Genomic DNA, 27,360 nt, shown 5'->3' on the forward strand with positions numbered 1-27,360 from the left:
AAACAGCCTTCTGAAAGGCATGGGGTGGGCTTGGCCATGGGTGATGTGCCAGGGAGCTGCTGGTGGCACCTGCTGCTGGGGCTCAGCTCCAGCTCGCGTGCTTTCACATCGGCGCGTTACATCACTCCTAATCCTTTTAGTGATGTCTAGGTTTTGGAGAGAGCATGTTTGGCTCTCCAGATCCCATCCTGAGGACCTAAACTAGCCCACTCCAATGGACCTAATCCCTGTGCTTCCCCAAAGGTGAGGAAGGGCCAGGGGTTCCACTGTGGATGGTCTGTCTCATCCCAGTGGCTGCTCCTAAGGCTTCCTAAGCCCACCAAAGACTTCTTGTTTGCAGTGGAGCCTCAGCCCTTTGTGGCTGGGGAGTGCTCTGGAATTTTTAAAAACTCACCAGATGGTGGTTTTCTCCAAGGAGACACCAGCTGCTGTGTCTCCCTGGGTAGGGCACTTATGGCATATCTTGCTGTGACCTAAATGAAATGTCTGCTTGTCCCAAAACCAGGTCTCCACCAGGTACCCAAGCACCCGGCACTGCCTCCTCTGTCTTTGGGGATGCTGGGGTCCCTCTGGGCATGCCGGCTGCTGCTGGCATTTGCCGGAAGAGGGAGGAAAAGGCAAAACACCAAGGTTCCCCCCCTTGCCAACCGATTTGTCCTCTAGGAGATTAGTCCCCTTCCCTGGCTTATGGGGGGATTTGCAGACGCTCCATCTGCTCAAGCCCAAGCAGGTCAGCAGGTGCTGGGGAGGAGTGGCCAGAGCCCAACCTCTGTCCCCACTCCCAGGCATCCTGGGCAAAGCCACCCTTTGGTTAGCACTCCGGGTTGGGCATTTCTGGCTGTATCTGTTGGAAAGGAGCAAAACCCCCCCAGAGCTACGTGGGTGAAAATCCCGCTTGTGATGTCGTTTAGACCTGAGGGCATTTGTCTATAGAGCTGATGAAAACTGTGTGGAGCAATGGCAAATTTTTTAAGCTGTTGTTGACTGGTAGAAAGCTTTGAGGATGCTCGAGGACCTCCCCTTCCACCCAGGATGGTCCCAAGGAGATGATTGCCCTGTAAAACCCCCTTGGCCTTTGGCAAAGCAGGTGGGCAGGTGGGGAGGAAAGCATCTCAGTGCAGGCTTTCCCAGGTGAACCCACGACATGCCTGCTGGGGCTTTGGGGGTAAATGGGAGGACGTTTGCTCACAAGCGCTTTTAGAGCCAGGTTTTCCAGAGGGGAAAACCAGAAGGTGATAAGGGCGATATGGGGCTCTCCCCTCTCCCGCTCTGTCGCTTCCGTCTCATCACCAGGTGCTGTTTGATGGTGGTGGGTAGCAAAGAGGCTGGAGGTAAGTCAGGGAAGAGCTGATGACAAGTGGGCTAACAGAAAGTGGATTTATAGGGACTGACTGAACTAGGTTTGTGGAAGCGGCAGAAGGGGCTGCTGGGTGATGCTGGGTGCTGGGGCTTTGCTGAGTGCTGTCCTGCTCCCAGGCTGTGGGGACCACCGGACACAGGAGCAAAGGCTTTGCTCATGCCCAGATCTCAGCCAAGAGCAGGTCTGGCATGCTGCTGGACCCAGGAACGTGCTCTCCCCATGCTGCTGCCTTTTCACACCTGAAGATGCTCCCAGTGGGGTAGCTCTCAGAAAGCACCAGTTTCTCTTCTAATGTGGCAGAAAATCACATAGAGGGGAGCTCCAGGCAGCAGAAATGAGATGCTGAGGTGCCAGCACCATCCCCATCCCACTCACCCACAGCTGCAGAGCCTGGGGGGGGAGGACCGGTTTCGGCCCCCCGTTTCCATTCTCCTTCCCTTGCTGTTTCACCAGGAATACCGATGGAGGCTGCCAGGTGTCAGCTTGGAAATCTTTTAACTTTACCTCATCTCCCCAAATGGACAATGTCTCCGCTCATTAGGTACCCGCCCAGGGGGCAGATGTCAACTCTGCTCATGGCTTTTCTCAGCTCATCTCTGCTGAGACTCTTCACGGCTTCAGAGCACTCAGGTCCCATCACGTCATGCCAGCTCCTGCCTGTGGGGCTGCCTGCTCTGCCTGCCTGGCGGCCATGCCAACCCAGCAGTGGCTCACCTACCACCCCCCCACCTTTGGCTCACCACCTCCCCCTCTTGAGGAGTGGGGTTTTGAAGGATGTTTTGTTAAAAGGCTGGAAAATAACAAGCACCAGTGGCGCACGCATGGCATGTGTGTGTGCAGAGCTGGAATCGGTTTTCCTTGCCCAGGCAGTGCCTAGGAGAAGCCATCACTGAAGCCTGCCCTTTGAGGCTGATGCGTTCTGACAGCTTGTTCACTGGGACATTAAAATCATTGCCTCTGTCTGCGTAAAACACCCAGTAAGGCGGATGATGGGAACGCAGGTCAGGGGAGGATCATTCATAGAATCATAGAATCGTTTAGGTTGGAAAAGACCTTTAAGATCATCCAGTCCAACCATTAACCTACACAACCAAATCCACACTAAACCAATCAAGGGTAGACTGGACTAAACCATGTCCCGAAGTGCCACATCTACCCATTTTTTGAATGTTTCCAGGGATGGTGACTCCACCACCTCTCTGGGCAGCCTATTCCATTGACTACCCTTTCCGTGAAGAAATTTCTCCTAATTTCCAACCTAAACCTCCCCTGGCGCAGCTTAAGCCCATTTCCTCTCATCCTATCACTAACTACATGGGAGAAGAGACCAACACCCACCTCACTACAACCTCCTTTCAGGTAGTTGTAGAGACCGATAAGGTCTCCCCTTAGCCTCCTCTTCTCTAGGCTAAACAACCCCAGTTCCCTCAGCTGCTCCTCATAAGGCCTGTGGTGCAGACCCTTCACCAGCCTTGTTGCCCTTCTCTGAACATGCTCCAGCACCTCAATGTCTTTCTTGTATTGAGGGACCCAAAACTGGACACAGTATTCCAGGTGCGGCCTCACCAGCACCAAGTACAGGGGCACAATCACCTCCCTGCTCCTGCTGGCCACACTATTCCTGAGACAAGCCAGGATGCTGTTAGCCCCCTTGGCCACCAGGGCACACTGCTGGCTCATGTTCAGCCGGCTGTCAACCAACACCCCCAGGTCCTTTTTGGCCAGGCAGCTTTGCAGCCACTCTTCCCCAAGCCTGTAGCACTGCATGGGGTTGTTGTGACCGAAGTGCAGGACCCAGCACTTGGCCTTGTTAAACCTCATACAGTTGGCCTTGGCCCATCAATCCAGCCTGTCCAGGTCCCTCTGCAGGGCCATCCTACCCTCCAGCAGATCAACACTCCCGCCCAACTTGGTGTCACCTGCAAACTTACTGAGGGTGCACTCAATCCCCTCATCCAGATCGTCGATAAAGATATTAAACAAGGCTGGCCCCAAAACAGAGCCCTGGGGAACACCGCTCGTGACCGGCCGCCAACTGGACTTAACTCCATTTACAACTACTCTCTGGGCTCGGCCACCCAACCAGTTTTTTACCCAGCGAAGACTACGCCCATCCAAGCCATGAGCTGCCAGCTTCCCAAGGAGAATGCTGTGGGAGACAGTGTCAAAAGCTTTGCTAAAGTCCAGGTAAATGGCATCCACAGCCTTTCCATCATCTACCAGGCGGGTCACCATGTCATAAAAGGAGATCAGGTTGGTCAAGCAGGACCTGCCTTTCATAAACCCGTGCTGGCTGGGCCTGATCCCCTGGTTGACCTGCACTTGCCTGTTGAGTTCACTCAATATGAACCTCTCCATAATCTTTCCCGGCACCAAGGTCAGGCTGACAGGCCTGTAGTTCCCCGGGTCCTCCTTCCGGCCCTTCTTGTAGCTGGGCGTCACATTGGCAAGCCTCCAGTCATCAGGGACCTCCCCTGTTAACCAGGACTGCTGATAGATGATGGAAAGTGGCTTGGCGAGCTCCTCTGCCAGCTCCCTCAATACTCTTGGGTGGATCCCATCTGGCCCCATAGACTTGTGAGCATCCAGGTGGCATAGCAAGTCATTAACTGCTTCCTCCTGGACTATGAGGGCTCCATTCTGCTCCCCATCCCTATCCTCTAGCTCAGGTGCCTGAGTACCCTGGGGATGACCAGTCTGGCTGTTAAACACAGAGGCAAAGAAGGCGTTAAATACCTCAGCCTTTTCCTTGTCCTCAGTGACAATGTTCCCCCCCACATCCAGCAAGGGATGGAGATCCTCCTTGGCTCTCCTTTTATTGCTGATGTATTTATAAAAGCATTTTTTATTATCTTTTACAACAGTGGCCAGATTGAGTTCTTGCTGGGCTTTTGCTTTCCTAATTTCCTCCCTGCATGATCTAACAAGGTCCCTGTACTCCTCCTGAGTTGCCTGCCCCTTCTTCCAAAGGCGGTAGACTCTCCTTTTTTCCCTGAGTCCCCACAAAAGCTCCCTGTTCAGCCAGGCTGGTCGTTTTCCTCGCCGGTTGGTCTTACGGCACATGGGGACAGCCCACTCCTGCGCCCTTAAGACTTCTCTCCCCTACACAATGAACAGTGGCACTGAAAACCCCAAGCAGCAGAACGAAGTGGATCCCAGCAGTACAGGGGCTGCTGCACCCCAACTGGATGTGAGCAGGGTCCCCTCTGACATGAAGGGGGCCAGCAGCCCTGGGGGGGAAATGCAGACAGAGCCTTCTTGCTGAGGTTCCTGTCTATATGGTGTACTATATAGCTCAGGGATTTGGTGATATGGTGGGAGAACATCCCCATCCCATCCGGTGCATCCCTCACCAGCTGCACAGCATGTTTTCCCAAAAAGCTTGAGTTTTCCCTAGGGGGCTGCAGCAAAGCAAGAGAACATCTGCAAGCTATCTATGCTCTCTGCAGACCTCGGACCCCACACAGGTGCCCTATGGTCCTAAACACAGGGCAATGCAAGATGCCCTGTGGGTACAAACAGCTAAGTACTCACAGGTGAGGGGAAGCTGAAGTCCAGCTTGGCTGGCTGAGTTTGCTGGAGAGGCAGGCTGGGTTTTGGAGCAGGGTTTTTTTGGGGGTGGGGTGGTAGGTAGTAGGGGATATGGGAGGACCTGCTGGTATTTGGGATGGTGGGATAGGGCAGTGTGCCAGGGTTCTGAGAGGGCTACTTCTGCACCTCTAGCCCAGAGTAGGTGCAGAGATGGGAAGACTCTGGCCAGGGCTGCTGAAAATCTGGTTTTGCCTGAGCAAGCTTTGCTTTGAGGGACCCTTAAAAATCATTCCCAGTGTGATCTGGTGGGTTGGGCTGGGGAGCAGGGCAGCCTGTGAGCTGGGGTGCTCTGGACACCCACCAAGGCAGTGCTAGGGGCAGCCCCCATGCCTAAGTGCCACTTTGGATGCCTGAAGATGTTCTCAAGAGCAGCACTTACCAGCTTGCTCAGCCTGAGTGAAAGTGGAGTTGTCAGAGCCTCCTGGGACTGGGCACAGGACCTGCTCACACGTGGAAGTACCCATCAGCTCACCTCCAAGGCAGGGCACAAGGGGGGAGCCACACACCGTTTGTTCACCTTTGTATCCTATTGATGCCACATGGTCAAATGCTCTTTAGAGAACATTTGGTCACATCTCCATGATTCCACCTTACCCACTCAAGAAGAAATGTTGTGAAATTTCAAGCCCGCTGGAACAAGGTGGCTGAGTCCTCCAGCATACATGGGTGGTGTCCAGCTGAGGGTGCTGCTGAGCCCCTGGGGAGTGCTGTCCTGCGTGGGGTCCGTGCTGCTCAGGGTGCTTGGTGCCTCTTTGGGATGAGTTAAGGGTGTTGAAATGTCATAGTCTACAAAGGCTGACTTTTGGGGGACTTACCACATCAGTGTGTTGGAATTCATTGCATCCTCAGGTGCTTTTATCTGGGAGCAATAGGTGTGATTTTGCTGAGATCTGAATACCTCTGCTGCTCTGCTGTTCACAAACGACTCCTTCAGCATTCTGGGTGATCCCTTGTGAACATTGCTGACCAAATTTGATAATGGGACCTAGTTCATGACAGCTAGCAGGCGAGCTGGCCATGCACCAATAGAGCCATGCTCTCCACTGCCATGGATCAGGAGGTAGAAAGCTGTTGGCGTGATAAGCTTGCTGGTGTCTCTCTTGCGGCACCAATGTGTGTTTCACTGGAGAGAAACAACCAGGAAAAAAAAAAAAAAAGACTGCTCTGCTCGTACTGGCAGAGCAGACACAAGGTGCAGGGCTTTAGCCATGCTGGAGAGAGGATTTGGGAAATGATGGCGAAGATGATAGTCTACCAGCAGACCAAAAAGTTGCTCGTCCATACATTTGTGATGCTGCCTTTTAAGACAACTCCTAACTGCCTTGCATTGGTCACTGATGAACAAGACCCTGCTGTTGTGTGATGCGGGAACACAGGCAGCTGCCACAGCCAGTGCCTCTTTGGCTGTGGTGGTGCTGCTGGATACTGTGCCCAGCAGAGGTCTTCTGGAAACAGCCCTGCAGGAGGTGTTGGGGGATGCTTAAAGCAGCTGTGGTCAAGACATGCTTTGTAGTGCTGAGGTTTCTGCTTGGAGACAGCTTTTGGATTACTTGAGGTGCACTCGTACCCATGCTGGAACTGAGGTTTGCCTCCAGCACAGCACCAGTCCTCTGGGAAACACAAGCATGTCCATACCTGGAGGTGACCTGTACCTTAATTGCAGAAAACATGAGTTAGGTGGCTAGACAAATGTGCAGTTTAACTGACCTGCTCCTGCCTCTCAGGGGGCTGCAAGACATAGAAATAGCAGGTTTTGAGACTGGCTTACAATTCTATCTGCACCAAATATTTAGAGGAGAAAGCTGTGCTGGAAGCAGGAGTTTCTGTGCATGGGTGTGCACAGTACAATACCGCGGGGTTGTGGTTGGGATCGTACTGTGCAGCACGTTAGTGTAAGGGTGGAAGGGTTGTAACATAACAAGAAGCAGAGCTGCTGGGAGATGGACCAATATGTGATTAAGAAAACTGCTGACAAATTCTTTACTGACACATTTCCTGAATGCTAAGTCTTGTCTTGAGATAAACTCAGACCTATGACCTGAAAGACAGATGAAAGTTTCTTTCCTCATGAATTCACAGGCTGCATTGCTGTGGGTCGCTGCTCTGATCCTGCGTGGGCAGCGGGGAGGCAGGATGCACCCACGGGGCTGGGATGGAAGGGCTTGCATCTGCACTGGCACTGGGGAGCAGGACGAGGAGTTTCCTTGCAACCCCTTGACCTTCCAGCATCCTGAATCCTTGTCTAAGACCCCTTGTTCACACTTATTTTGATGAAGCTGGTGCCGTGGTCAGAGGTTTTCCTTCTTTTTCTCAATACTGGAATCAGTGACCAGAAGTTTGTGCTAATCAGCATAAAAAAATTACCAAGGATTCCTCTGCTTGGGGCTGTTTTACCCATGTGCTTCCCCATCCCCCGGGTTGCCCTTGGCCACGGCAGCACCAGGAGGATGCTCTTGCGGGTTCTCAGGGTGGGGGGCTGGCTGGGCACCCTGGGGTGCTGAGATGTCATGCTGCCTTCCAGGTCCACCCCTGCTGCCTCCACTACTGACCCTCAGCCCTCTGCCTCACGGCCTCCCCAACCTGCCCTGCTGCTCCTCCAACGGTGAGTCACAGTTTGGGTTTTCCATCCTTTCCAGGTTTTTTTGGCAATTTGTTTGGGACCTGTCCTGCTTGCTGGTGATGTAGTCGCTATCTTGGAGGACATGGCTGCTGTTCAGAGAGACATATAAGATATTGTGGGGGGAAAAAGCATTAATTCTGAGGATAGTTGGTCACTGAGAGAGGCTGTGCAGTCTCCATCCTGGGAGGTTTTCAAGCCCCAAAGGGATAAATCCCTGGACAACCTGGTCTGATCTTAGTGCTGACACTGCTTTCAGCAGCAGGTGGGACCAAAGACTGACCTTGGGGGTCCCACTGGGCTCCCCTCTGACCGATGGGCTCCTTCCCATGGCAGCGGCATCAGCCCCTCGTGCCCAGGTCACTGGGGATGAGTGTGGTGGCTGCTGAGTCACCCATTATAATACACAAGCTGCCCTGGCATGTCAAGAGCAGCACCAAGTCAGAGCGACGAGTGGGGCCTGCAGCTCACCCATCCCACTGCCCGAAGAATATTTTGGGCGATGGAGAGGTTTTTCTGCCCTCTGGCACTTAGCTTATTAATGGCTCAGGCTGCTCAATTGATTTTATTGATGGGTAGTGCATGCCCCAGTTAACTTATTGGGAGCAGCAACAAAAATAAAAGCAATAAAAATAACCCTGCGTCCATGTCATGGAAACGATTATTTCCATTGCTGAGGTGGTGTCCCTGGCTCACACTCCCCCTGTGGGGGCAGTTGCCACAGCCGGAGCGCTAGGCTGTGGTCACCAGAGGGGTCTTGCTGGGGTCATGTCACGGGGACCCCCTCCTCAACAGCCCAGCTCTTCAGATGACTTCCTTTGGTCAGTAGATGCTGGGGAAGGACCTGACCAAACCTGCTCCTAATGTAGGGAAAAGTATAGACAGGGCTTTGCTGCCTGCCCCATAAACAACCTGGGGGTGGTGCTCCTGGTAGTTTTGTCCCCCCAACCCAAACCATGTTTTATTTGTCTCTGAAATTCACTTTTCCTGGATGGTAAGCAGCTGTCAGGTGTCCATCCTCCATGCTGTGCCTAACCTCTGCCATGTCCTGGTCTGCAGGCTTGTGCTGCGGACCCCTGGTTTCCGTCCTGTGCTCAGCATGCCCTTTTCTGGTGCAACCGGACCCTCCGAGGAACCACTCTGGAGCTCAAGGCCACCCTGCAGGGTAAGGTAAGGTTAACTCAGTCCCTTTCCAAATCCTGGGGGTGGTCTTTGCAACCACACTGCCATCTCCCTTAGGCTATAAAATGCCTGCAGGGAAGATGTGATTGGGCTCTGCAGACAGAGGTACTGCTGCATCACAGGGATCCAGCTGTGTGTGAGGGGCAATGCTGTGGCATAGGCAAAAGAGAGAAGAGGGAAGAGGGGTTTGCTCCCTGCACAGTGCAATCCTGCTAGCAGGGCTTCTATGAGAGGTGCGTTTTGCTGCTGGGGCCTCTCTCTGCAAAGGGGCTGGCATGGTCCTGCATCTGTGCAGGTCTCCCATCCTGCCGCCTCTGCTCTCCTTGCACTCGGATGCCCGCTTTCCACCACGTTGGTCACAGGGGTCCATTAGAACCAGCTAAAGAGCTAAGCTGGGAGGTGCATAGACAGGGTCATTTTCATCAGCCACACTGCTTTTGTTACTAAAATAGATCTGCTTTGGCCTGGGGCCATCATGTTGTCCCAGGCATTGACTATTGCAAACGGACAGCAAGGGCAACATTTTCCATTAGTGAAGAGGAGACATGCATCTCCGAGTGAGAAGAGAGCTCCATAAAGCAGAAATGTTGTAGCAGCAGACAAACCCACCTCTGTTCTCTCCTTTTCCTTTCAAAAGTGTTGGTAATCTTTGTTTTCTGCATCTAAAATCCTGGGAGAGACCAGCCAGAACAACACCCTATACCTGTGACAAGATGGTGCGTTTTGGATAAGGGAATGGAGGGTTTCTCAGAGGAGCTGCAGGTGACCCAGTAAGGGGCAACAAGAATAGAACTTGCCCAAAAACCTGTGAGGAGGCTTGTCCAAGGACACTGGCAATGTGATGGGTACTGGTTGTGCCTGGTCTTGAGCATGCATCTTCTGAGGTCTCTGCTGTCACTGTCTGCAGCTGCTGTGTGCCATGGGCAACCTCTTACAAACACATCCATCTGGAGAGTGTTTTTGGGGGCTGGACGGCAGCTTTGGCTTTCCTGCTGGTAGCTTGGAAGCCATGAGCTGAAGGAGCTGGGAGGGCTCTGCCTCTTCCCTGCTTGCTGGCATCCCCCTGAGCACAGCCGGTCTTGAGGAAGGGCTCCCCATAGCCAAGGAAAACCGGGACATGGCCTTGCTGGATGGACTGAGTGTCCAGCCTGGGACCAAGTCCCCAAACTGTCCTCCCACAAGTGCTCATAACCCCAATCCATCCAGCAAGTGCGTTTTATTCTCTGGCTTCAGTGAAGACACTTTTCTGCAATAAGTAGTTATTAAAGCATCATTTGGATGAACATCATGACATCCCACAGCTCCCACCTCCCTCCAGGAAGGTCTCTGACTTCATTTTGCTGCCTTCCCACGCTCCCTGTCCAACATCCCACGCCTTCTCCCAGGCCTGTGCCCTGGCCCCTCTCCCACATCCACAGGCAGGAGAGGAGCCTGGTGCCCAGCTCTGTGCAAGCCATCGGCTTCTGGCTCAAAATGCAAAGCAAGGTGTGGTTTTCCTTTTAAATGCTAAGCCCCCTTCAAGGCTGTGTCTTGGACCTCTTGCCCCATGGGATTTCATCCTTTGAACTCAGAGCTGATCCTGTGTGTATGGTACCATGACTACCAAAACTACAGGTGCCAGGGACACCTGGAAGAGGACTCTGTTTTTGGAGACCACTTGGCACTGGGAAACTGCTGCTGCTCTATCTCACATCCAGGAAATGCGACAAGTGGTCACTGCTGATGCTGGGGGCTGGAGATGCTGTGGGGCAAGCAAGGTGCTTGGGTGGGAAGCGTCCATGCCGGCAAGGGGAAAAGCTGGCCATGGAGCAACATGAGGCTGCAGGGTGGTGAGGGGGACATGCCCGCCAGCAGCAAACAATTTTCCAGTTTGACCCTTCTGCTTAATCTGAACTTGAAGGTGAAAGAGCAATGCTAGCGGCATCGATCTGGGATGTAGCTGATGAGTGCCATGCCCTGCGGAGAGCTCGGCCCCCAGTGTCGGGTCCCTTTCTCACCATTTTTTTCCTACTTCCCCTTCACGCCTTTCCAAAGCGATCAGTCAGAGTGGGGCCTGGCATGGCACCCTGCGCCGCTGACCTTGCTGGGGGCCAGGGGGATGCCATATAGGCGCCTGCAGAGAGCTGCCCTTCTGTCTGACGGGCTTCTCCCAGCCACGGCCACCTCTCCACCACTGGTAAGCCTGGCATCTGCCTGTCATCAGCTCGGGGTTGTGGGGAGGCACATGCTAAAGGCAAAGGCATTGGTACCAATAAAACCTATGCTGTGTGCCAGGAGGCACATTTCTCATAGCTAATGAAGTTGTCTGCTGAGCTACATGCCAATTCTCCTGACTCAAGGGGTCTGATGTCTTAACAAGCAGCAATGTGTTGATGGTGTTTGATTTGGACTGAGCTTGCAGAGCAAAGTGTAACTTGAAGCACCTTCGTGCTGCTCTTAAGTCTTTAGATAAAATGCCATGTGAACTGGCAAACTGTATTTCTTTGACCTGTTCGGAAACAAAACCTGAGCGTAGGTTGGAAACCTAGAACTTGCCTTGGCTAAAATGTAGAAAGCTCTTTTTTGGGGGAAAGATGATGCGCCTTTCCTCAACATCTTCCGTGCTTTAGCCACAGATTTTCTGCAGCTGAAAATAACAAACCATTTTAATCTAAGTATTGCTTGTTCTGATCTTTTAATCCAGCTTGCTTTCTATCGACAGAGTGGCCTAAAATTATATCTCCGCCTGCCTCTCTATTATATAATTATTCAGAAGATTACTCGGGAGACAGATTTAGCTGGGCAGTGCTGGGGAAGGATGAAGGGACTGGGAACGGGGAGCTGCGGGGCTGAAAGGTGGGGGGTTTCTTCTCTCCCTTTGCACGTTGGCCATCGCAAAATGCAGGAGGGGAAAGCAGTGAGCTGAGTGCTGTTGGCTGTGTCTGTAGTTTGCATTTGAGTATGGAAAGTTTCTCCCTCTGCTTGTATTTGTTGGAATAAAATGCCCGATCGTCTGGCTGGTGGCTGGAGAAGTGTGACTTTCCAAGCCAGAGAGGATTTCAGGTGAAACCCTGCACTTCTCTACGCTGTCTGTGGCATTTTATGGCTGTACTTCTGTCTTTGACAACAGTATGGTGAGACAGTCTGGCCTCAGGAAGGATGTGGAAATAGGGACCGTGCTCTTGCTACCTCCCATCCCCATGCAGAGCTGTGTGAGGGGGAACAGCCATGACAGAGAACCCAGCAGCCAGGCCAAGTGCCGCACTGGGACATGGTGGTGATGCCAAGAAGGCATGGAGGTGGCCAGAGCTGTGCTTTGTCACCAAAGCCCGAGCTCAGCTGGTTCTTTGAGGAGCCTTAGGTGTTACCCTTAGATAAGAAGGGCTTGAGCCCTTGAATGATATGACGGCTGGGGACAGCTGCTCTGCTTAAGTAACATCACTGAAATTCAAGGGCAGATGCCAGAGGTAGATTCACCTGGGGCTTTCCATTGGTTGGGGTGATGAACAGGCATATCGCTGGCACGACAAGATGGCACAGCTGAGGAATTTTCCAGGTGGAGACTCAAGTTGCCAGTAAAATGCAGCTTCTTTCCTTTGACAGGAAAAACAAGAGGATGTCTTGGGCTCCAAAAATTCCTTTTCCCTTCCCCAAACTGAGTATCCTGACACTGATGGGCTGGTACCTGCAGTTACTGAGGGAAGGCCAGGAGCTTCTTGCCCGGCGGACCATGGCTGGCTGGGATGTGGTGGCTCAGAGCTGCTGTCTCCTGGGAAATAGAGCTAGGGCAAGGAGGGACCACCAGCATCAAAGTCAGACACTGGGATCTGTGGTTTGTCTTGCCTTGCTCCACGGGGCCTCAAGGACCCTTCTGGGGCAGAACATCCCCAGAATCGTGCTGCATTTTAGGTTTGGTGAGTGTCTTTGGGGGGACACTTTGAAATGCCCTTTGAGCCTGGCGTAGCCATGCAGTAGTGGGAGCAGGTGATGCCTACCTGGAGCATGCCACGCTCCCTCCACTGCACTTGGTACTTTTTCCAAGAAAGCTGTTTCAGTGGACCCTCTGCCTCCAAAGCAGGAGATTTGTCGTCTCTTGGAGCAGTTGGTTGGTGCAACCACTGTTGCATTAGCCAGGAGGGCAGCGGAGGACAGGATCAGCCTGTGAGGGGTGGTCAGGAGCAATACAGGGGCATGAGACAATCTTTTTCTAGTGATGGAGCAGTTGTAACACATCCACTTCCTCAGAGACTCAGGGAGCCAGCTGAGCTCTGCGGTCTGCAGTTAGGGCTTCAGCCTGGTCCTTCCCTCCACTGCTGCCTGCCTCTGAGATGGATGGTTTAGCACAGCCCATCACCAGCAGCCAAATATGTGTTGCTGTACGCCCTCCCAGAGGCTCTGTCCCCGGAGTGGGTGGGCAGGCACCGCTCTGCCAATACCCTGGTAAAGCATCTCCGAATTTCCCTGTGCACACAGGCAGTGCTCCGGTGCTCATCTTGTATCCGAGCTCCTTTCTCCTTCATGTTGAAAGCATTGGCTGGTTCACCCTCATCGCCTCCAGGCAACCTAATTTGCTCAGTGGCCTTTAAAAAAATAAAAAAATTAAAAAATCAAAGCCCACTGAAATGACAAGAACATCAGAGGTGGGTACATCCCCCTTTCCAGCAAACCGAGGGATTTGGGAGAAAATGGGTCACGTGCTCTTCATCCCATGCCACGTGGTGGCTCTCCCAGGGCCAATGAGGTTCGGAGCCCTCTGCGCTGTACAGCAAAAAAAATCACTGGGATTTTTTTTCCCCTGTAGCATTTTTCATCCTTTCCAAACGTGAAAAGACTAGCCATCTGTCCGGACCCCCTCACGCCAAATCGGCACTAAAGCAGCTCTTTGGGGAAGGTAAGAAGATTTTAAAGGTTGCGTTGGTGGAAGACCACCTGCCGCGCGCAACTTTTCCTACCAATGAAAATCAGGGAAGAATCATGAAATGAGTCGGGTCTGGGGCTCCAGTATGTGTTAAAAGAGCTTTGGACGCTTAAGAGCCATCTTAAGTGAATCTCTTCTAGAGGAAATTTAAGTCTGTGTCGGAGGGAGGTGGGATTATGGGAGAAATAAGTGCGTGAGCAAGGGGGTTAGCTTATGTTAATGGCTGCTCAAGTCTATCCTATAAAATATTTGCAAAAATATTTTTGCAAATTGTTTTGAAAAATATTTTTGCAAAATTGTTTTGAAAATTTGTCGTTCTCTGTTATAGCGTGTGCTTTATTTTGATAAAATTCAGTTTTACCTGTGTCTTGCAGCTAACGCCGAAAATCGTATCCCTGGGTAGGGAAGCGTCCATCTCTGTGTTAACCAGAATATTCAGCCATTCCGAATTTGTGCAATATACAGTGCAGGCTTTGGACAGTGTCATTTATATATGCGCTCAGAGTGGGAATAGCACAAATCAAATTGCCTTAAAGAAATTGATACTAAGATAAAATAGGTGTTAATCATGTCTTAGTCTGGCAACATAATAAATCCCCCAACTCTATTTGATTTAATTTTTATCTTTTGGTTCTATTTCCATTAATTTTCCTTGCGCTATGGAAATCTGATTTGGAGAGAGGAATACCTTTTATTATGATGCTCGCTTTGTTTTCTTTTCTGTTTGCCTTCAGATAACCATTTTACTCAGGGTGTCTAAATTCTTTCAGATGCCGTTGCATTTCTGTTGCATTTTCTTTGGTTACACCATTGCTTTATAAGTAGAAAAGTGAAATATTAGTTGCAAAGGTTATAGAGGACTTAAATGCTGTTGAAATCAATCCCAAAATATCATCGCCTTATTATAAAGGGGAAATGTTCTCGGACATATTTTTCTTGTAATCTGAGTTTTCTGGGATAATGTAATTTTAATGAGAACCATATTAGAAAATCTTATTTTATTAGTCGGAAGTCACGTCCGGCTTAAAAATAAACCAGAAATAGTGGATCAAGGGTGTTGTGTTTAAGTTTCCATAAAATGATTGACCTTTGTTTTGACAGATGCAAAGACAGATGCTAGCCTGCATTTTGATACAGAAACCAAACCCTGAAAGACAGCAGTTTTTCCTAATATCTGGGGTTTTGCTTTTAATACAGAATTCCAAAATAATTCAGTAATATTTCTGAAGCTCTTAATCTCAGATTTTCCCCTCTTTTATGAATTAATTTATATAAACATATTTAGTTTTCTCAGTTACAGAAGCAAATTTGAAATTCTTTCTTCTTGAGAAATAACTGTAAAAAAATGTTCTTTTAATCTTGCTGAGTTAAGAGGACATTTCTTTCTGAAGAAAACTGATCATTTTGGGGTGGGCAAAAAAGGCTACTGATCAAGACTAAGGGGGAAAAAAACCTCTTTAAGTGGTTTCAACATGATTTTATGTTCATATTGCAATAGGTGCAAATTCTGCCTTCAAAATGCACTAGAGAAGCTGTGGGATTTTAATGCAAAGGATCAGAAAACACAAATGCTGTCAGAACCAGTGGCATGGGTTGTGCAGAGTGGACCTAGCAAACCGCCTCCGTGGTGGCCAGCACTGATTTGAGGTGCAAGCAGAGGGGTCCTGGCCGCCTGCATGGGGAGATGCTCGCCACTTTGCAGGATGCTCTTCTGGGTAACCACCAACGATGCTTCTACCCTCCGTGGTTTGGTGGTCCCAGGATGGCTTTTCTCAGGCAATGATTTTTTTTTTTCCTCCAAGTTGCACACCTGCTTGGGAAACAGGCATTGGCTGTGTGGCAAGAGGAGTGGGCACCTTGCTGGCAGCACAGCGCTGGCCAGCATGGCTCCCTGCATCAGGGGGGCTCATGCCTGGTGCATGGGGATGAGCTTGATCCCATCGGCAGCAGAGCGCTTGCAGCCTCAGCTGGGATCTGTAGCGAAGCGATATACCTGCTTTTGGCGAAGCAGAGGATGCTTTCCTAGCCCCAGGACATGCTGCATGGGGTGGCACCTCTGGCATGGAACCCCCTTTCTGGCAGCACGAGAGTGGGTGGCAGCCTGCGTGGCTTGAGTTTGCCAAGCCTCTGCAGATGCTTTTTGGCCAGCTGAAATGAAAAGTGAGTTTAAATGCTTCCCAATGGATGAGGGCTGTCCCCTATCCTGTAGTGAGCTTTTTTCAGCTTCTTGCTGAATGCATCCATCCTGGTGCTGCAGTTGTGCACACACGTATATCTGGTTTAATTTCTATATTTTATTCAGGCTTTGCTAAATGAGCTGGTAGCATGCAGTGGCTGCCGGTGCAGGGCACCCCACTAACACCAGACCTGCTGGAGCTGCTGGGGTACCACCTGCCCGTGGCAGAGGCAGCTCGGGATGTCGGTGGCGCATCCCACCCTGGATCTCAGCAGGGACCTGCAGCCCCGCAGAGATGGGACCACTGCAGCAGCCATGCTCTCGCAGCCAGGGACAGTTCTGGGGACAGGGGTGGTCGTGGCCCCTTCCCCAGCAGCCCTGATTCCCAGCCAAGCAAATTCACCGATTCCCTCACTGGTGCATTTTGCTCAGTGGTTAGACCCAAGGTTACAGAGGACCTACCATGGGGAGAAGGAGAGAGGAGAAGGCGGGTCTCCTTGATTTTAATCGGGGTTGAGGTTTAGCTGAAGTGAAAACAGATCGGGAGTGACAGTTTTGGAGCCTGCTGTCAGGGTCTGAGCGCGGCACAGCAGCGATCCACCCCCGGCCGCTGAGGGCCCCCATCCTCCTCCTTGCTGGCTGAACCTCGGGAGAGCCGCCACCACTGAGCATGGGACGGGGGCCATGCAGCCTGGCTCCACCACTGGCATGGCCTCCAGCTGGCTTTGTCACATGCCACCCCTGCATCCTCCTTCCTCGCAGTTCTTTCGGCTGGGGGCAACGTCAGGCAGAACATGGCCTTGTGATGGCCACCGAGCATGTACTCGCCCCCGCCTTCTCCAGCCCTGTGCAAATGGATGCTTGAAAAAGGAAGGATGGGGTTAGTGCTGCATCCTGACTGATCCACTCAGTCCTGACTGAGCAATGCTGAGTTGCTTCTCCAGGGCAGGGAGACACCCCAAGGGTCTCCCTTCCCATGTCTCCCATCAGTCTCCCATTCCCAAAGAGCGTCTATGGCTGGGGTGAAAGTCACATGTTTAGGCTTGTGGAGAAACAGCACAGGCAGAGCACTGGATCCAGCCCTGAGCCCAGAGGAGCTAGGATTTATGGGGCCAGGCTGGTTGTGGCTCCCCTGTCAGTCTGGCTTGGTCCACATGCATTTTCCTAAATGTAGAGGGGACCAGCAGAATGATGGTTCCAGTCTGTCCCTTATGTCCCCAGCCTGGGGTGGGGGAACAGGAAGACCTGCCTGTTCCCCCATCCCTGGATCAGGAAGGGCTAGGACCTACCCCAGGTGCTTTGAGAAATTTGGTGGCATTCACAAGAGTAGCCCCAAACCCCTCATCTTTCATCCTGCACAGCCTGGCATTGGGCTGACATCTGCTTTTTTTTAAAAAAAAAAAAAATCATCAGCTAAAGCAATTGGGTTTTGTAGAGACTGATCATGGTCAAAATAACATGCTCCTTGTCCATCTTGACCTGGCACCTCCTGTTTGCCCCCATGTGCTCTGGGTTGGTCAGTCTGTCTGTCCACCAGCACCTGGACAGACTCCTCCAGGGCAGCCCATGCACTGCGAGTCTCGTCCCTGTTTCCAGGGATTAGAGAGAGAGAGATGGAGATGGGATAATATGAGGCAGTAGATTGCTTTGCTCTTGGGATGAAGGGATTTGCGGACTGCCCCCAGATCAGTAGATTGAAACTGGAGGGAAATTATTGGGATGATGCTGCCTGTGTGATTAAAGCCAGGGCAGCCAGCAGGGTCTGGAGGAGGGGAATGAGGGGTGTTGTGGACAGGGGGGGCCACAGAATGCTTGCTGCTCCGAACTGCAGGGTGATGCTCCTGGTTGCATCCTCATCTGTTTTGGAGGACGCACCAGAAACAGATGCCCCCTGACACCAGTTCTCCAGAATGCCTGAAAGGGCACGCAGTGTGATGGACCAAGGTGGAGAGAGGGATAAGGGGACAGGAGGCCATGTCCCTCGTGGCTGAATCAAGAAAAATAGGGCCGGGGGCAGGGAGGGGTGGGGGGGAGGCGGTGTTCATGCTTGCTCTGCAGGTATTGTGGCCATGTGTGCATCCGTGCAGCAGTGGTGTAGAAACGGGATGGGCAAAAATCTTGTGCTGGTTAAGTCCATTCAGCCCTTTTAGGTGAGGACTGAGTTACCTCATCGAGGTTATGGTTAAGGCTGTGCAGTCTCTGTCATGGCAGCAGGATAAACGTGCCCATTGCTTTATGTTTTCCTGAGGCCCTGGAGGTGCTCTCCTCTCAGCTGCACCGTCAGTTAAAAGGATGACAGGCATGTGCCTGGAGCTCTTTGCAGAGCTGTGCCCTCTCATTTCCAGGCTGCTGGAGGACAAGCCACTTGCCCTCTGAGGTCCACACAGCTCCCCATGGTCTATCCTGCTTTATGAGCAGCCAGCATGGACCTATGGTCATGAGCATCCTTTTTTGGGTGTCCTTTGGCCTTCCCCTGAAAAATGGCATTTAAAAACTGGCACATAGGGGACCACTGATTGTCTCACCCCTCAGTCTCTGGAGGGGTGCATTTCCAACTCTGGCTGCACTGCCATCCTTTGGGCAAGACATGGGTCCTTCAGAGCTGGTCCATGGCCCCAGCAGAGCATCCCTGGGGCATCTGTCAAGGCATTTCCCAGGGCGAGGTGGTGTCTCTTGGCTCCCATTCCTTAGCCTCTGGCTAGGGGAAAAAAGGCTAAATTGGGTGCATCTCTGAAGCACAACCAACACTGGGCATAGCTCAGTGTCAATGTTACAAGTGCAGTGGTCCAACAGAGATGAGCTTTATTTACAAATATGCAAATGTTTGTAAGATTTAAACAACAGTGACTGGCAGAACCACATTGTCACCAACAGCACATGGCTATGGAGAAGCTCTTTTCCAGGACCTGACCTGGATCTTCTTCACTGCAGTTTGAGCCCCTCACTCAAGACTGTTACCCTGCCTCCCTCCACCCCCATGTCCTGCAGAGCCTTGGTTCCTCCAGCCCTTCCCCATGGGCCGTGTTTGCTGGCCCCAGGGATTTGGGGTTGCTCTCTGCTGGCTGGATCTCCCATAAAGACCCACCTCGTCATTCCTGGTTTCCTTCTGCAGATCCTGAGCTTGCAAGTTGAATTGTTGCTCCCAGCCCTTTTCAGATGGATGGGGAGCTCTTCCTCTGTTTCTGTGCACAGAGCCAACCTCAATGCTTTGCCTTGCTGAACTGTTTCTTATTTTCTCCCCTTTGTCAAGCTCGTTTTGGCTTCTTGCCCTGCTCTCCAGCACATTGGCTTCCCCCACTTGGGTAGTCACCTCACAGTTTAACAGGAGTGCCACTGATAAATGTTTTTGGGGAGGTTAGAGCATTTCCCAGCCATCTTCAAATGGTTTTGTCTGCCCCAGGCTTCCCTGGCTCTTTCAGGACAATGCCACATAGGACAGTATGAACAGCCTTGTTACTGCCACCCCTGTAGTACCAGTTAGGGCATATCCCCCTCTATGAAGGGGTGTTTATTGCTGGTGCTTGTGGAAATGCTGGATGAGCTGCCCTGGGCCCCTTCACATCACACGAGTTTCTCCATTTTCCAGCAGCTCGATCCAGCTGCCCTCTGTGGCACTGCTAGTAGTGTTTCCCCATGTCCCACCGCACGTTCAGGGGTGCAGATGTGGAGCATGGCACTGAAGTAGACATCTTCCCGGCCTCCACAGTGCAAGGTGGTGCCGTTTCAGCTAATTTGGGAAAGCGCTGGGATTTTTTTCTCTCTCAGTGGCTGCTGCAGAATTCGCCCTACTCTGCAGCACAGAGCCCTGCAGCAGGGTCCAGGCTGGGAGTGCAATGCAGTGCTGCTGGTTCTGCCTTCCTGAGACAACCAGGGCACCTGTGCTGAGCGGAGACTGAGCCAACGGTTGGTCCTTGCTAGTCCATCAGCAGCTGCTTTGGGGCCCTCGCTCCCAGCCTCTCCAAAAAGTTGGCTTGGGCATGGAGGAACAGCCAGTATTTCGGGAAAAACTGTAATGGATCATTTTTATCTGTTCTTTAATCTGCTGGCAGACCAAAAAGCTGTGATGGAGGAGACAGAGTGACCTTTCTCATCCCAGGAAATGTTATTTTCTCAGCGCACAGGGTCTTGAGTCCACCCAGCACTTGCTAAAGGCTCACAGACATCTGAGGATGCTCTTGGTCACAGAGTTGTAATGGACCCAACTGAGCAGTGCAAAAAGCATTGTCTCTCATCACCTAGTGGGTCAAAATCTCCAATGCACTTAAGCAGTTTGACATTCACTGAAAATACTGTTTTTATTGGCAAATTGTTTCAAAAGTAAGTAACAGGGTGAATTGAAAGTGGCTGAATTGAAGTGTGTTGTTCCCACCCACCCGCTCACCCCAGCCTTCCAAAAGCAGCTTTAGTTCACTAAAAAATTAAACAAATTCAATGAAGACCCATTGTTATTCCAAGCAGGGTTATCTCAGCTTGTCAAGACAGTGATTTAACAGGTTCAAGTCACTGATTTTGCTCAGGGTCCCATAATTAATGAGCCCTGAAACCAGCCCAGACAGGGTTTTCCGGGTTGCAAAAGGGCATCTAATAGCCTGCTGCTAAATTGAATTTCCCTCACTGTTGTATGTCCAACCTGTATGTCAACCTGGTAACTACCATAAGCCTCCAGGTTTTATGTCTTCTGCAGATGTATCAGGGCAAGAGGCAGGTGCTATGATCCTGCTGGGCTATGGCATGGGATGAAGTTATTGCATGCAAGACCTTCATCCTGGGGTGATCGGTAGGGAAAAGCTGCAGCTTTGTTCACTAGCCTTCACAGAAAAGATTGCGATAACGGCACTGCCATTGCAACAAAACCAGTTGTTCTCCTCAGACTGGGCTTGCCGTAGAGATGGTGGAGACTAACACCATCTGACATGCGGGGCCCAATTCTAATTTCACGCGTGATTGCACATCCATGCACCAGCCGTGCCAGGGTTGCACTTCCGTGGGCAGCTGCTGCTGGTCTTGGTTAACCATTGAGGTGCAGTAGGCTGCAATGAACCACATGGTGCTCAGCGGATGAGCAGGGATTCTTACTGGACATCCCTCCCCGGGTTCCAGTGTCCACAGGCTGGAGTCAGGGGTTTGTCCTACTCTTCGTTGCGGAGACTTGCCAGCTTTCCTTGCCCTCGGACAGGTCTGTGCTGGAGGTATGTGATGCTGCGTTTCTATTCCTCTTGGTTTATTCATCAGGTCAGAAATTGCTCTGTAATGCATGAAACCCCACTGAAAACCTACAGATGTAAGCTGGGTTCAGCAGAGGCAAATGAAGCTGGTACAGTCAACACCCAAAGCAGGATGCACAGTCTGATATTGGCTTGTGGGTGCACCAGATTAAGTAGAAACCCAGGAAAGCAGCAGGGAATTTCCTGGAGGGTAGAGCAGGCTTAGCACAGCCTTGGGCTGGTCTGAGAGCAGAGGTGTGCATTTGGTTGGGATGTGGCTGAGCCCACCACTGTGTGACAGCGCTGGAGCTATGGGTCATCATACCAGTTTCTCCTGAACTGTAGCTAATACCAATATCTAGAGCCAATATCTCTCCCTGGAGAGCCTCCCAGTATAAAAAACAAACCCTGCTCTCTGGAGGGCAAAGGATCTGGGGAGAAAGCCATGCTGACGTGAAGGATTGTTTAGAAATAGAGAAGACCTCCCAAGAGTTGCAGCCAGCAAAGAGGTTGGTGGGAGAAGCAGGAGTTAGGCCCTGGGACTGAATTTGTGGGCAGAGGAGCCAGCAGAGCAGAGAGGGGAATGGAAGGAGCAGAGGGTCCAGAGGAAAGCACATTTGCATCCCCACAATGGTAATTGTGGTAAGTGGTGTAGAGGTGGGTAAGACTGGAAGAGCCCCATGGTGCACACAAGCAAGGAGGGGAAGGTGAGTTATAATTGCTTGTCAGCAGCCAATGAGTGACATCCTGGGCCATGAGCGAAGACATCTCACCAGAGGAGAGCAGGGTAATGGGAGCAGGTGACCGAGAATGAAGCCTCCAGAGATGCCTGCTGTGAGGGCAAGAGCAGGGATATTTGCTTCCCGTGATGCCTGCTGTGAGGGCAAGAGCAGGGACATTTGCCTCCCGTGATGCTTGGAAAGGTCAAGGGCAGGTGAGAAGCAGGCATATACTGCTGGCTGATGTACCAAGGTAGCATGGGCTGTCTGTTTGGGGTTTTTTTTGCTAAGAGATACCTAAAATATTTCCACTGAAGCTGGAGAATAAGCAGAGGAAACATCAACCAAAATGACCGTGATCTGTGGAAAATGGCAGCAGCTGGAAATGCAGCTTTATTGCAAAATGGCACTTGGTGTCACTCGTGTAGGTGGTGCTGCTGTCCTCTCATGGCTTCATCTTCTGACAGCCGCAGCCTGCCTGTGGCTGATGCCTTTCCATTTGGAGCCTGGGTTTAAGGGAATGCTTGACTATGGTTTTCTGTTGTAGCATTTTTTCTCCTTCACCCCCATCCTGACCTGGCCAGACTGCATTGTCGTCATAATCCTGAGCTGGCTGCATCGCAGTGCTTCCCAGCCACTAAAACGCAATGCTGAAAATCACCGGATTAGGTCTTAATTGCAGGATCAAGCCGCTGGGAGATGAGTGGGGAGAAAGCTCCTGCTTACGCAGGTGGACATGCAGTGTTCCTTGGGAAAGCAAGCTAGAAAGCACAAAATGTTGGAAAAGCAGCTTTTTTCCCGGATTCCCCTGCTTTTCTCTACATTTATCACATCTTTCATTTTCCAAGGGTCAGAAAATGCTGGCCTGAGTTTTGTGAAGGGAGTATTGAGAGGTCAGAGGTGTTTAAACATTTCCTCCCTTGCAGTGGAAAATGTTGTCTTGAGTGATGGATATCCTGCCCAAGATGTTAATCCCCAAAATGAAAATGTGCCAACCACATTAGAAATCTGGGCCATGCTGTCATGTATTGAGGTGTGCTGAAGGACACTGAAGCTTTGTGGTCGTCTTTAACAGTGGGCTTTCTCCTGGTGGGGCTTCTGAAGCACCAAAGAGCCTGGGAAGCGCATCGGATCTTTTTCAGGGTAGCATTGCCATGGAACAACTGCCCAGATGCTCCAGGGTAGGGTCTCAGGGTGGTCCTCTGGGCAAGTGGCACAGCATACCTATACAGACTGGTTCCCCAGCCACCGTGCACTTTACCTGCATGGGTTGGCAAGGACTCTTGGTCAAGAGGGCTCCAAGGTATTGGAGTTTATCAGCCTGCACTGATCAAACCTGTCAAGAATGCGTGATTTTCTAGAGGCCATGTGATGGGCAAGGGGGCTGATGGAGACTTTCTTCATTGAGTTTGCTTGGCAGTGCCTGTGAACATTCCCTTTTAGGGAGGGAATGGGTTATGCCTGTGAGATGTTTTTGCACTGGGTTGTCCTTTCTGTTTGTTTTCAGACAGCTTGAACAAAGCATTGCTGTCTCCCAAAACAAATACCTAGATAAAGCAATGAAGTTTGATCTCTGTAACGCTGATGAGAATATTCTGTGACAAGATCTACCAAATAAACTCTACCTTGCATGTCTGTCCTTTGGCAGGACTGTCTGTCCCAGAGGTACCAGGGTGACATTAGTGCAGAGAGACCCTCCCTTTGGAGTTGGGGTCTGCAATGCTAGTGCCAGGACAAGACAAGAACAGCTTTGTGATGAAGGTCATTTATGACAGCCTGAACCACCTTCTCCAAAACACGGGCTACTGCTGCGGTGCCCTGGGGTGGTGGGTGCTGTCTTAGGGGAGCCGCCCCTCAGTACCAGCAGCAGATGCCTTGGCTCTCCGCTGGGCATTTGCAGAGGTGGCATAGGCAGCGTTTGCTGAAGCTGTGCTGCAGGACTCGCTCATGCATGGCTAACATGCCCAGGGAGTCCAAGTGGGTGCATGGGAGGAGGAAGAGGAGGAGGAGGGCTGCCGTTGGCAAGCACAGAGCCAGCAATGTCTCCCGGCCCCTGCAGGGACACCAGCTCTGCCCAAGCTCAGCTGAGCCGCCTGCTATCACCCATCCGGAGGAGACTGCAGGGATCCCAGCATCTGCTTTTCCAGCTCTTATTTGGAAACCAGGCTAGAGACCAAAGTCCAGCCCAGAGCTGATCTCCCTCCCCCTATTCTGCTTCATGTGCCATCTCCCATCTGGGAGATAATCATAGTATTAAATTAATTTAATACTTGGTGTTCAGAATTCCCCTAATTAGAAGGTTTTGCTCAAATTTTAGGAGATTGTCAGTATTTGTGAGGTATCAGCAAGCATAAAGGCAAGAGCGCCATCTTAGGCAATCACTCCAACCTCCAAAAATCTGGAAAGGAGAAAAATCAGAGTGTGTATGTTTGCAAGTGGGGAACGGGAGTCTTTCTGCTATTCTGGGTTTCCATTTTCCTTCGTCTTCTCTTTCTTCTCCTTGGTCACTGGTGCCTGAGCTGCTTTCCTAGACACAGGGAATTCTTGATAGATTAAGGAAATTTCCCAGAATTTAATATATTTAATCTCAAAACCAAGGGAGAGGGAAGAACCAAAACTCTTAGTACTGACAATGCCTCCTCTGAGTACTTTCCCAAAAGGCATCTGTGTTTAAAGCGTCTACAACAGGATCATCCTTTGTAAAGACATTACTCAGCTGTTTTGGGGCAGATCAGTGCTGGGCACCACGCTCCCCACCCTGCAGAGCTCCCCTCACTGTGGTGCAAAGACATTTGGCTGCTTCCCACAATGGCCATGCCTGGGAGGATGCTGCTCCAGTCCTCTGCCTGCGGTTGCCCAGGCATGATCATCAGCAGAGTCTCACTTGGATTGCTGTGCAGCTTCCATTTTGGGGCCAAACTCAACACTTCTGTCTCCTAATGCTGTGTCTTTGACCTCTGCAGGGCTGCACCTGCTTTGCACTGGGTTGGAGTTGGGCTCTGGATCTACTCTATCCGTTGGACTGGATGTAATGGTGTCCTCAGGGCTTTCCAGTAGATGGACAAAGACGCCATTTCAAAGCTGCGGTGAACTAGGCAGAATATGACAGTGAAGAGGAAGGGTCTGAGATGGGTCTCTCTCCAGGCAGGGAATGCTCTGAAATGCTCAAAATGGCGTTTGGAGGATATTTTTTCCTAGCCCTTTGTCTGTGAAGAATGAGGGCTGTGGAGGGAGGCACGCGCCTAGGGTGAATGCCTCGGCTCTATTGTTCCCATCATTTCCATTGAGTTTATGAACCCCATATAAAAGACTTACCTTTCACTAGTATGATTAAGAAAAGGCCAATGTAGCTTTCCCGCTCACTGGAGCGTGAAGCGTGTTTAATTTAATAATGCTGATAAATCTTAAAGCCAGGAGCATTTGGCTAACACATGACCCACTTTTTCAATCAATTGGAAACATTTACATAACGGCCTGATGCAGGGTTCCTCCTGTGAGGGATATGAAACAGGGGATGGCAGACACCCCTGCGGTAAGCACTCCCACTGTAGGACATTTGGTGAAAGCAAAGCAGCAAATTTGGCCAGTCCTTATTGGGCAAGTTGTGACCCACCTCACTGGGACTGCCAGGTCTCCAGACCTCAGCCACCCAGCTGGGCTTTGGGGTCCATCACCCTGGTGGCAAAGCCCAGACTTCTCCAGGGTCCCACCCTTGCCTGCCAGCTCCCAGCCACATCTACACATTTTTTGAACACCTCCAGGGATGGTGACTCCACCACCTCTCTGGGCAGCCTGCAGCCTCAAGATCAGGATTTGCAAGTAGATTATAAGGAACCTCATTGCCAGTGAGCCAGTCTCCTGTTAGCTCAGCAGGAGCACCATCTTCCTTCTAACCATGTAGGTTTTATCCATTTTGGCTTTCATAAGAACCTCTTGGAAGAGGAGGTTTTACAACAAACCCATCTCCCAGCCATGATTTGTGCATTGCTGCCTGTTTATTCATCCTGACTGCCTCTTTGCATTAAAGTAATACTTAACAACTGGTTAACCTCCCATTTTTTGGTCACATAAGTCCCTGTCTGAGCAAAGAAAAATGCCAGATGCTCATGACCAGGATGAAGGATCTCCCATCTGATATATACTGAGGGATTAAATAACATGGGGGAGAATTGCTGCAAGTCTCTCAGCATTGCACATAGAAGGATGATGGCACCTCCATCCAAGACAGGACTGGTCTCCCCATGCAGTAGGCTGCAGAGACATTTCACATGCTTGGTCCTCTCACAGAGATGCTATTAAGGAGACATCAGGAAAGAAAAGGAAGGATTTGTCGCTGTTCTGTGATTTTTTCCCCCCTGCCTTCAAAATATCAGTGGCGTTTTTCCCTCTAGAGGGCAGAGGAGGAAAGAGAATGGGAAGGAAAAGGATCATGACTGCACCGGGAGAACTCACAGAGGTTTCATTAGATACATGCAAAACATGAATAGCTGGAAATGGCATGGTCCTGAGACGCAGTGCCCAGCTAGGGTGCTCACAGGTTGGGATGAAAACGCAAATGTGTAGCAATTGGGACACCAGCTCCATCCTTCCCGCCCTGTGCTCTGGGGGTCAGATAGATATTTCCTGGTTACTGAAAAACTGGCTTTTGATTTTCTGAGTGCCCATTCACACTTGAAATGGTGAATTTTGCTTTGCTAGATAGGTGCCCTCGTCTTTTAAAGTTCCAGTTCAGCCACTGGTCTTTGGCCAGGCTTCTCCACCAACTCCCTGCTCCTGTGTCCATGCATTCAGCTGGGCACAGCTGCTTTTTGGCTTGTGCAAGTGTGGGCTAGCCATCTGGCTGTGCCACTTTGGACACTTGAGTATTTGCTCCTGCGATGGCTTTTGCATAAAGCTCGTGGCAAAGCCACAGCAGAGCTGCGGGCTGTTCCCGGGCCCATGCCCAGCATGGTCCCTGCAGCACCACCTGCACCCACGAAAGTGGTCAGCCCATGACATCTCCCTGCAGCTCCTCCAGCTGGGGCTTTCCCATGCCCTGCTGCTCTGCAGCGTCCATCCCATGTTGAGGAACCTGCTGGTTTTGAGAGAAAAAGTTTCCCCCTCTCTGTCCTCAGGTGATACGGCCGTGGTGCTGTCTCCTTCTGCGCCGGGGCTGCCCTCCCAGCTAACACACGTCTCCCGTCCCCCAGTAGGAAATGGAGTCGAAAGTCTCCGAAGGTGGCCTGAACGTCACCCTCACCATCCGGCTGCTGATGCATGGCAAGGTAAGGGGGTCCCTGTGAGGGAGGTTTCCTCACCGCTCCCTCTCCTGCCTCTGCTCTGGCTGTGCCCAGGTTCAGCCAGCCCCATGCACCAGCTCCGCAGCCCTGGGCTGCTGGGAGCAGGTGTCCTCCTGCTGATGGGGAGGATGGCATGGTGTCACGGTGCTCTTGATCCCTCTCATGCCTGGCCCCTGCCCTGTCCTTCTGCTGGGGACAGTGTACACCAGGTCTTTGCTTCATTATGGGGTTGGGCTGGATTGTCTTCACATTTTGTAATGTCAATTCCTTTGTGTTTGGCTTTTTTTGTAGGAAGTTGGAAGCATCATTGGAAAGGTAAGGATGTCTTTTAGATG

General features: G+C 51.3%; 1 protein-coding gene across 8 annotated transcripts in view; it reads left to right on the forward strand.

The window, feature by feature from the left end:
* Nucleotides 1-8,652: 8,652 nt before the first annotated feature.
* Nucleotides 8,653-27,360, forward strand: part of PCBP3 (poly(rC) binding protein 3) — a 40,651-nt gene continuing 21,943 nt past the window's right edge. For 7 of the 8 annotated variants that reach the window (XM_075710238.1, XM_075710239.1, XM_009479500.2 and 4 more), the window contains exons 1-2: nucleotides 26,942-27,010; nucleotides 27,317-27,340. In XM_075710238.1, coding sequence (XP_075566353.1) covers nucleotides 26,942-27,010; nucleotides 27,317-27,340 — 93 coding nt within the window. Of the gene's footprint in view, nucleotides 8,734-26,938; nucleotides 27,011-27,316; nucleotides 27,341-27,360 lie in introns of those variants that run through there. The other variant, XM_075710244.1, reaches the window with a different exon arrangement.

Source organism: Pelecanus crispus, chromosome 5 (genome assembly GCF_030463565.1).
Source record: "Pelecanus crispus isolate bPelCri1 chromosome 5, bPelCri1.pri, whole genome shotgun sequence".
Classification (NCBI taxonomy): Eukaryota; Metazoa; Chordata; class Aves; order Pelecaniformes; family Pelecanidae; genus Pelecanus; species Pelecanus crispus.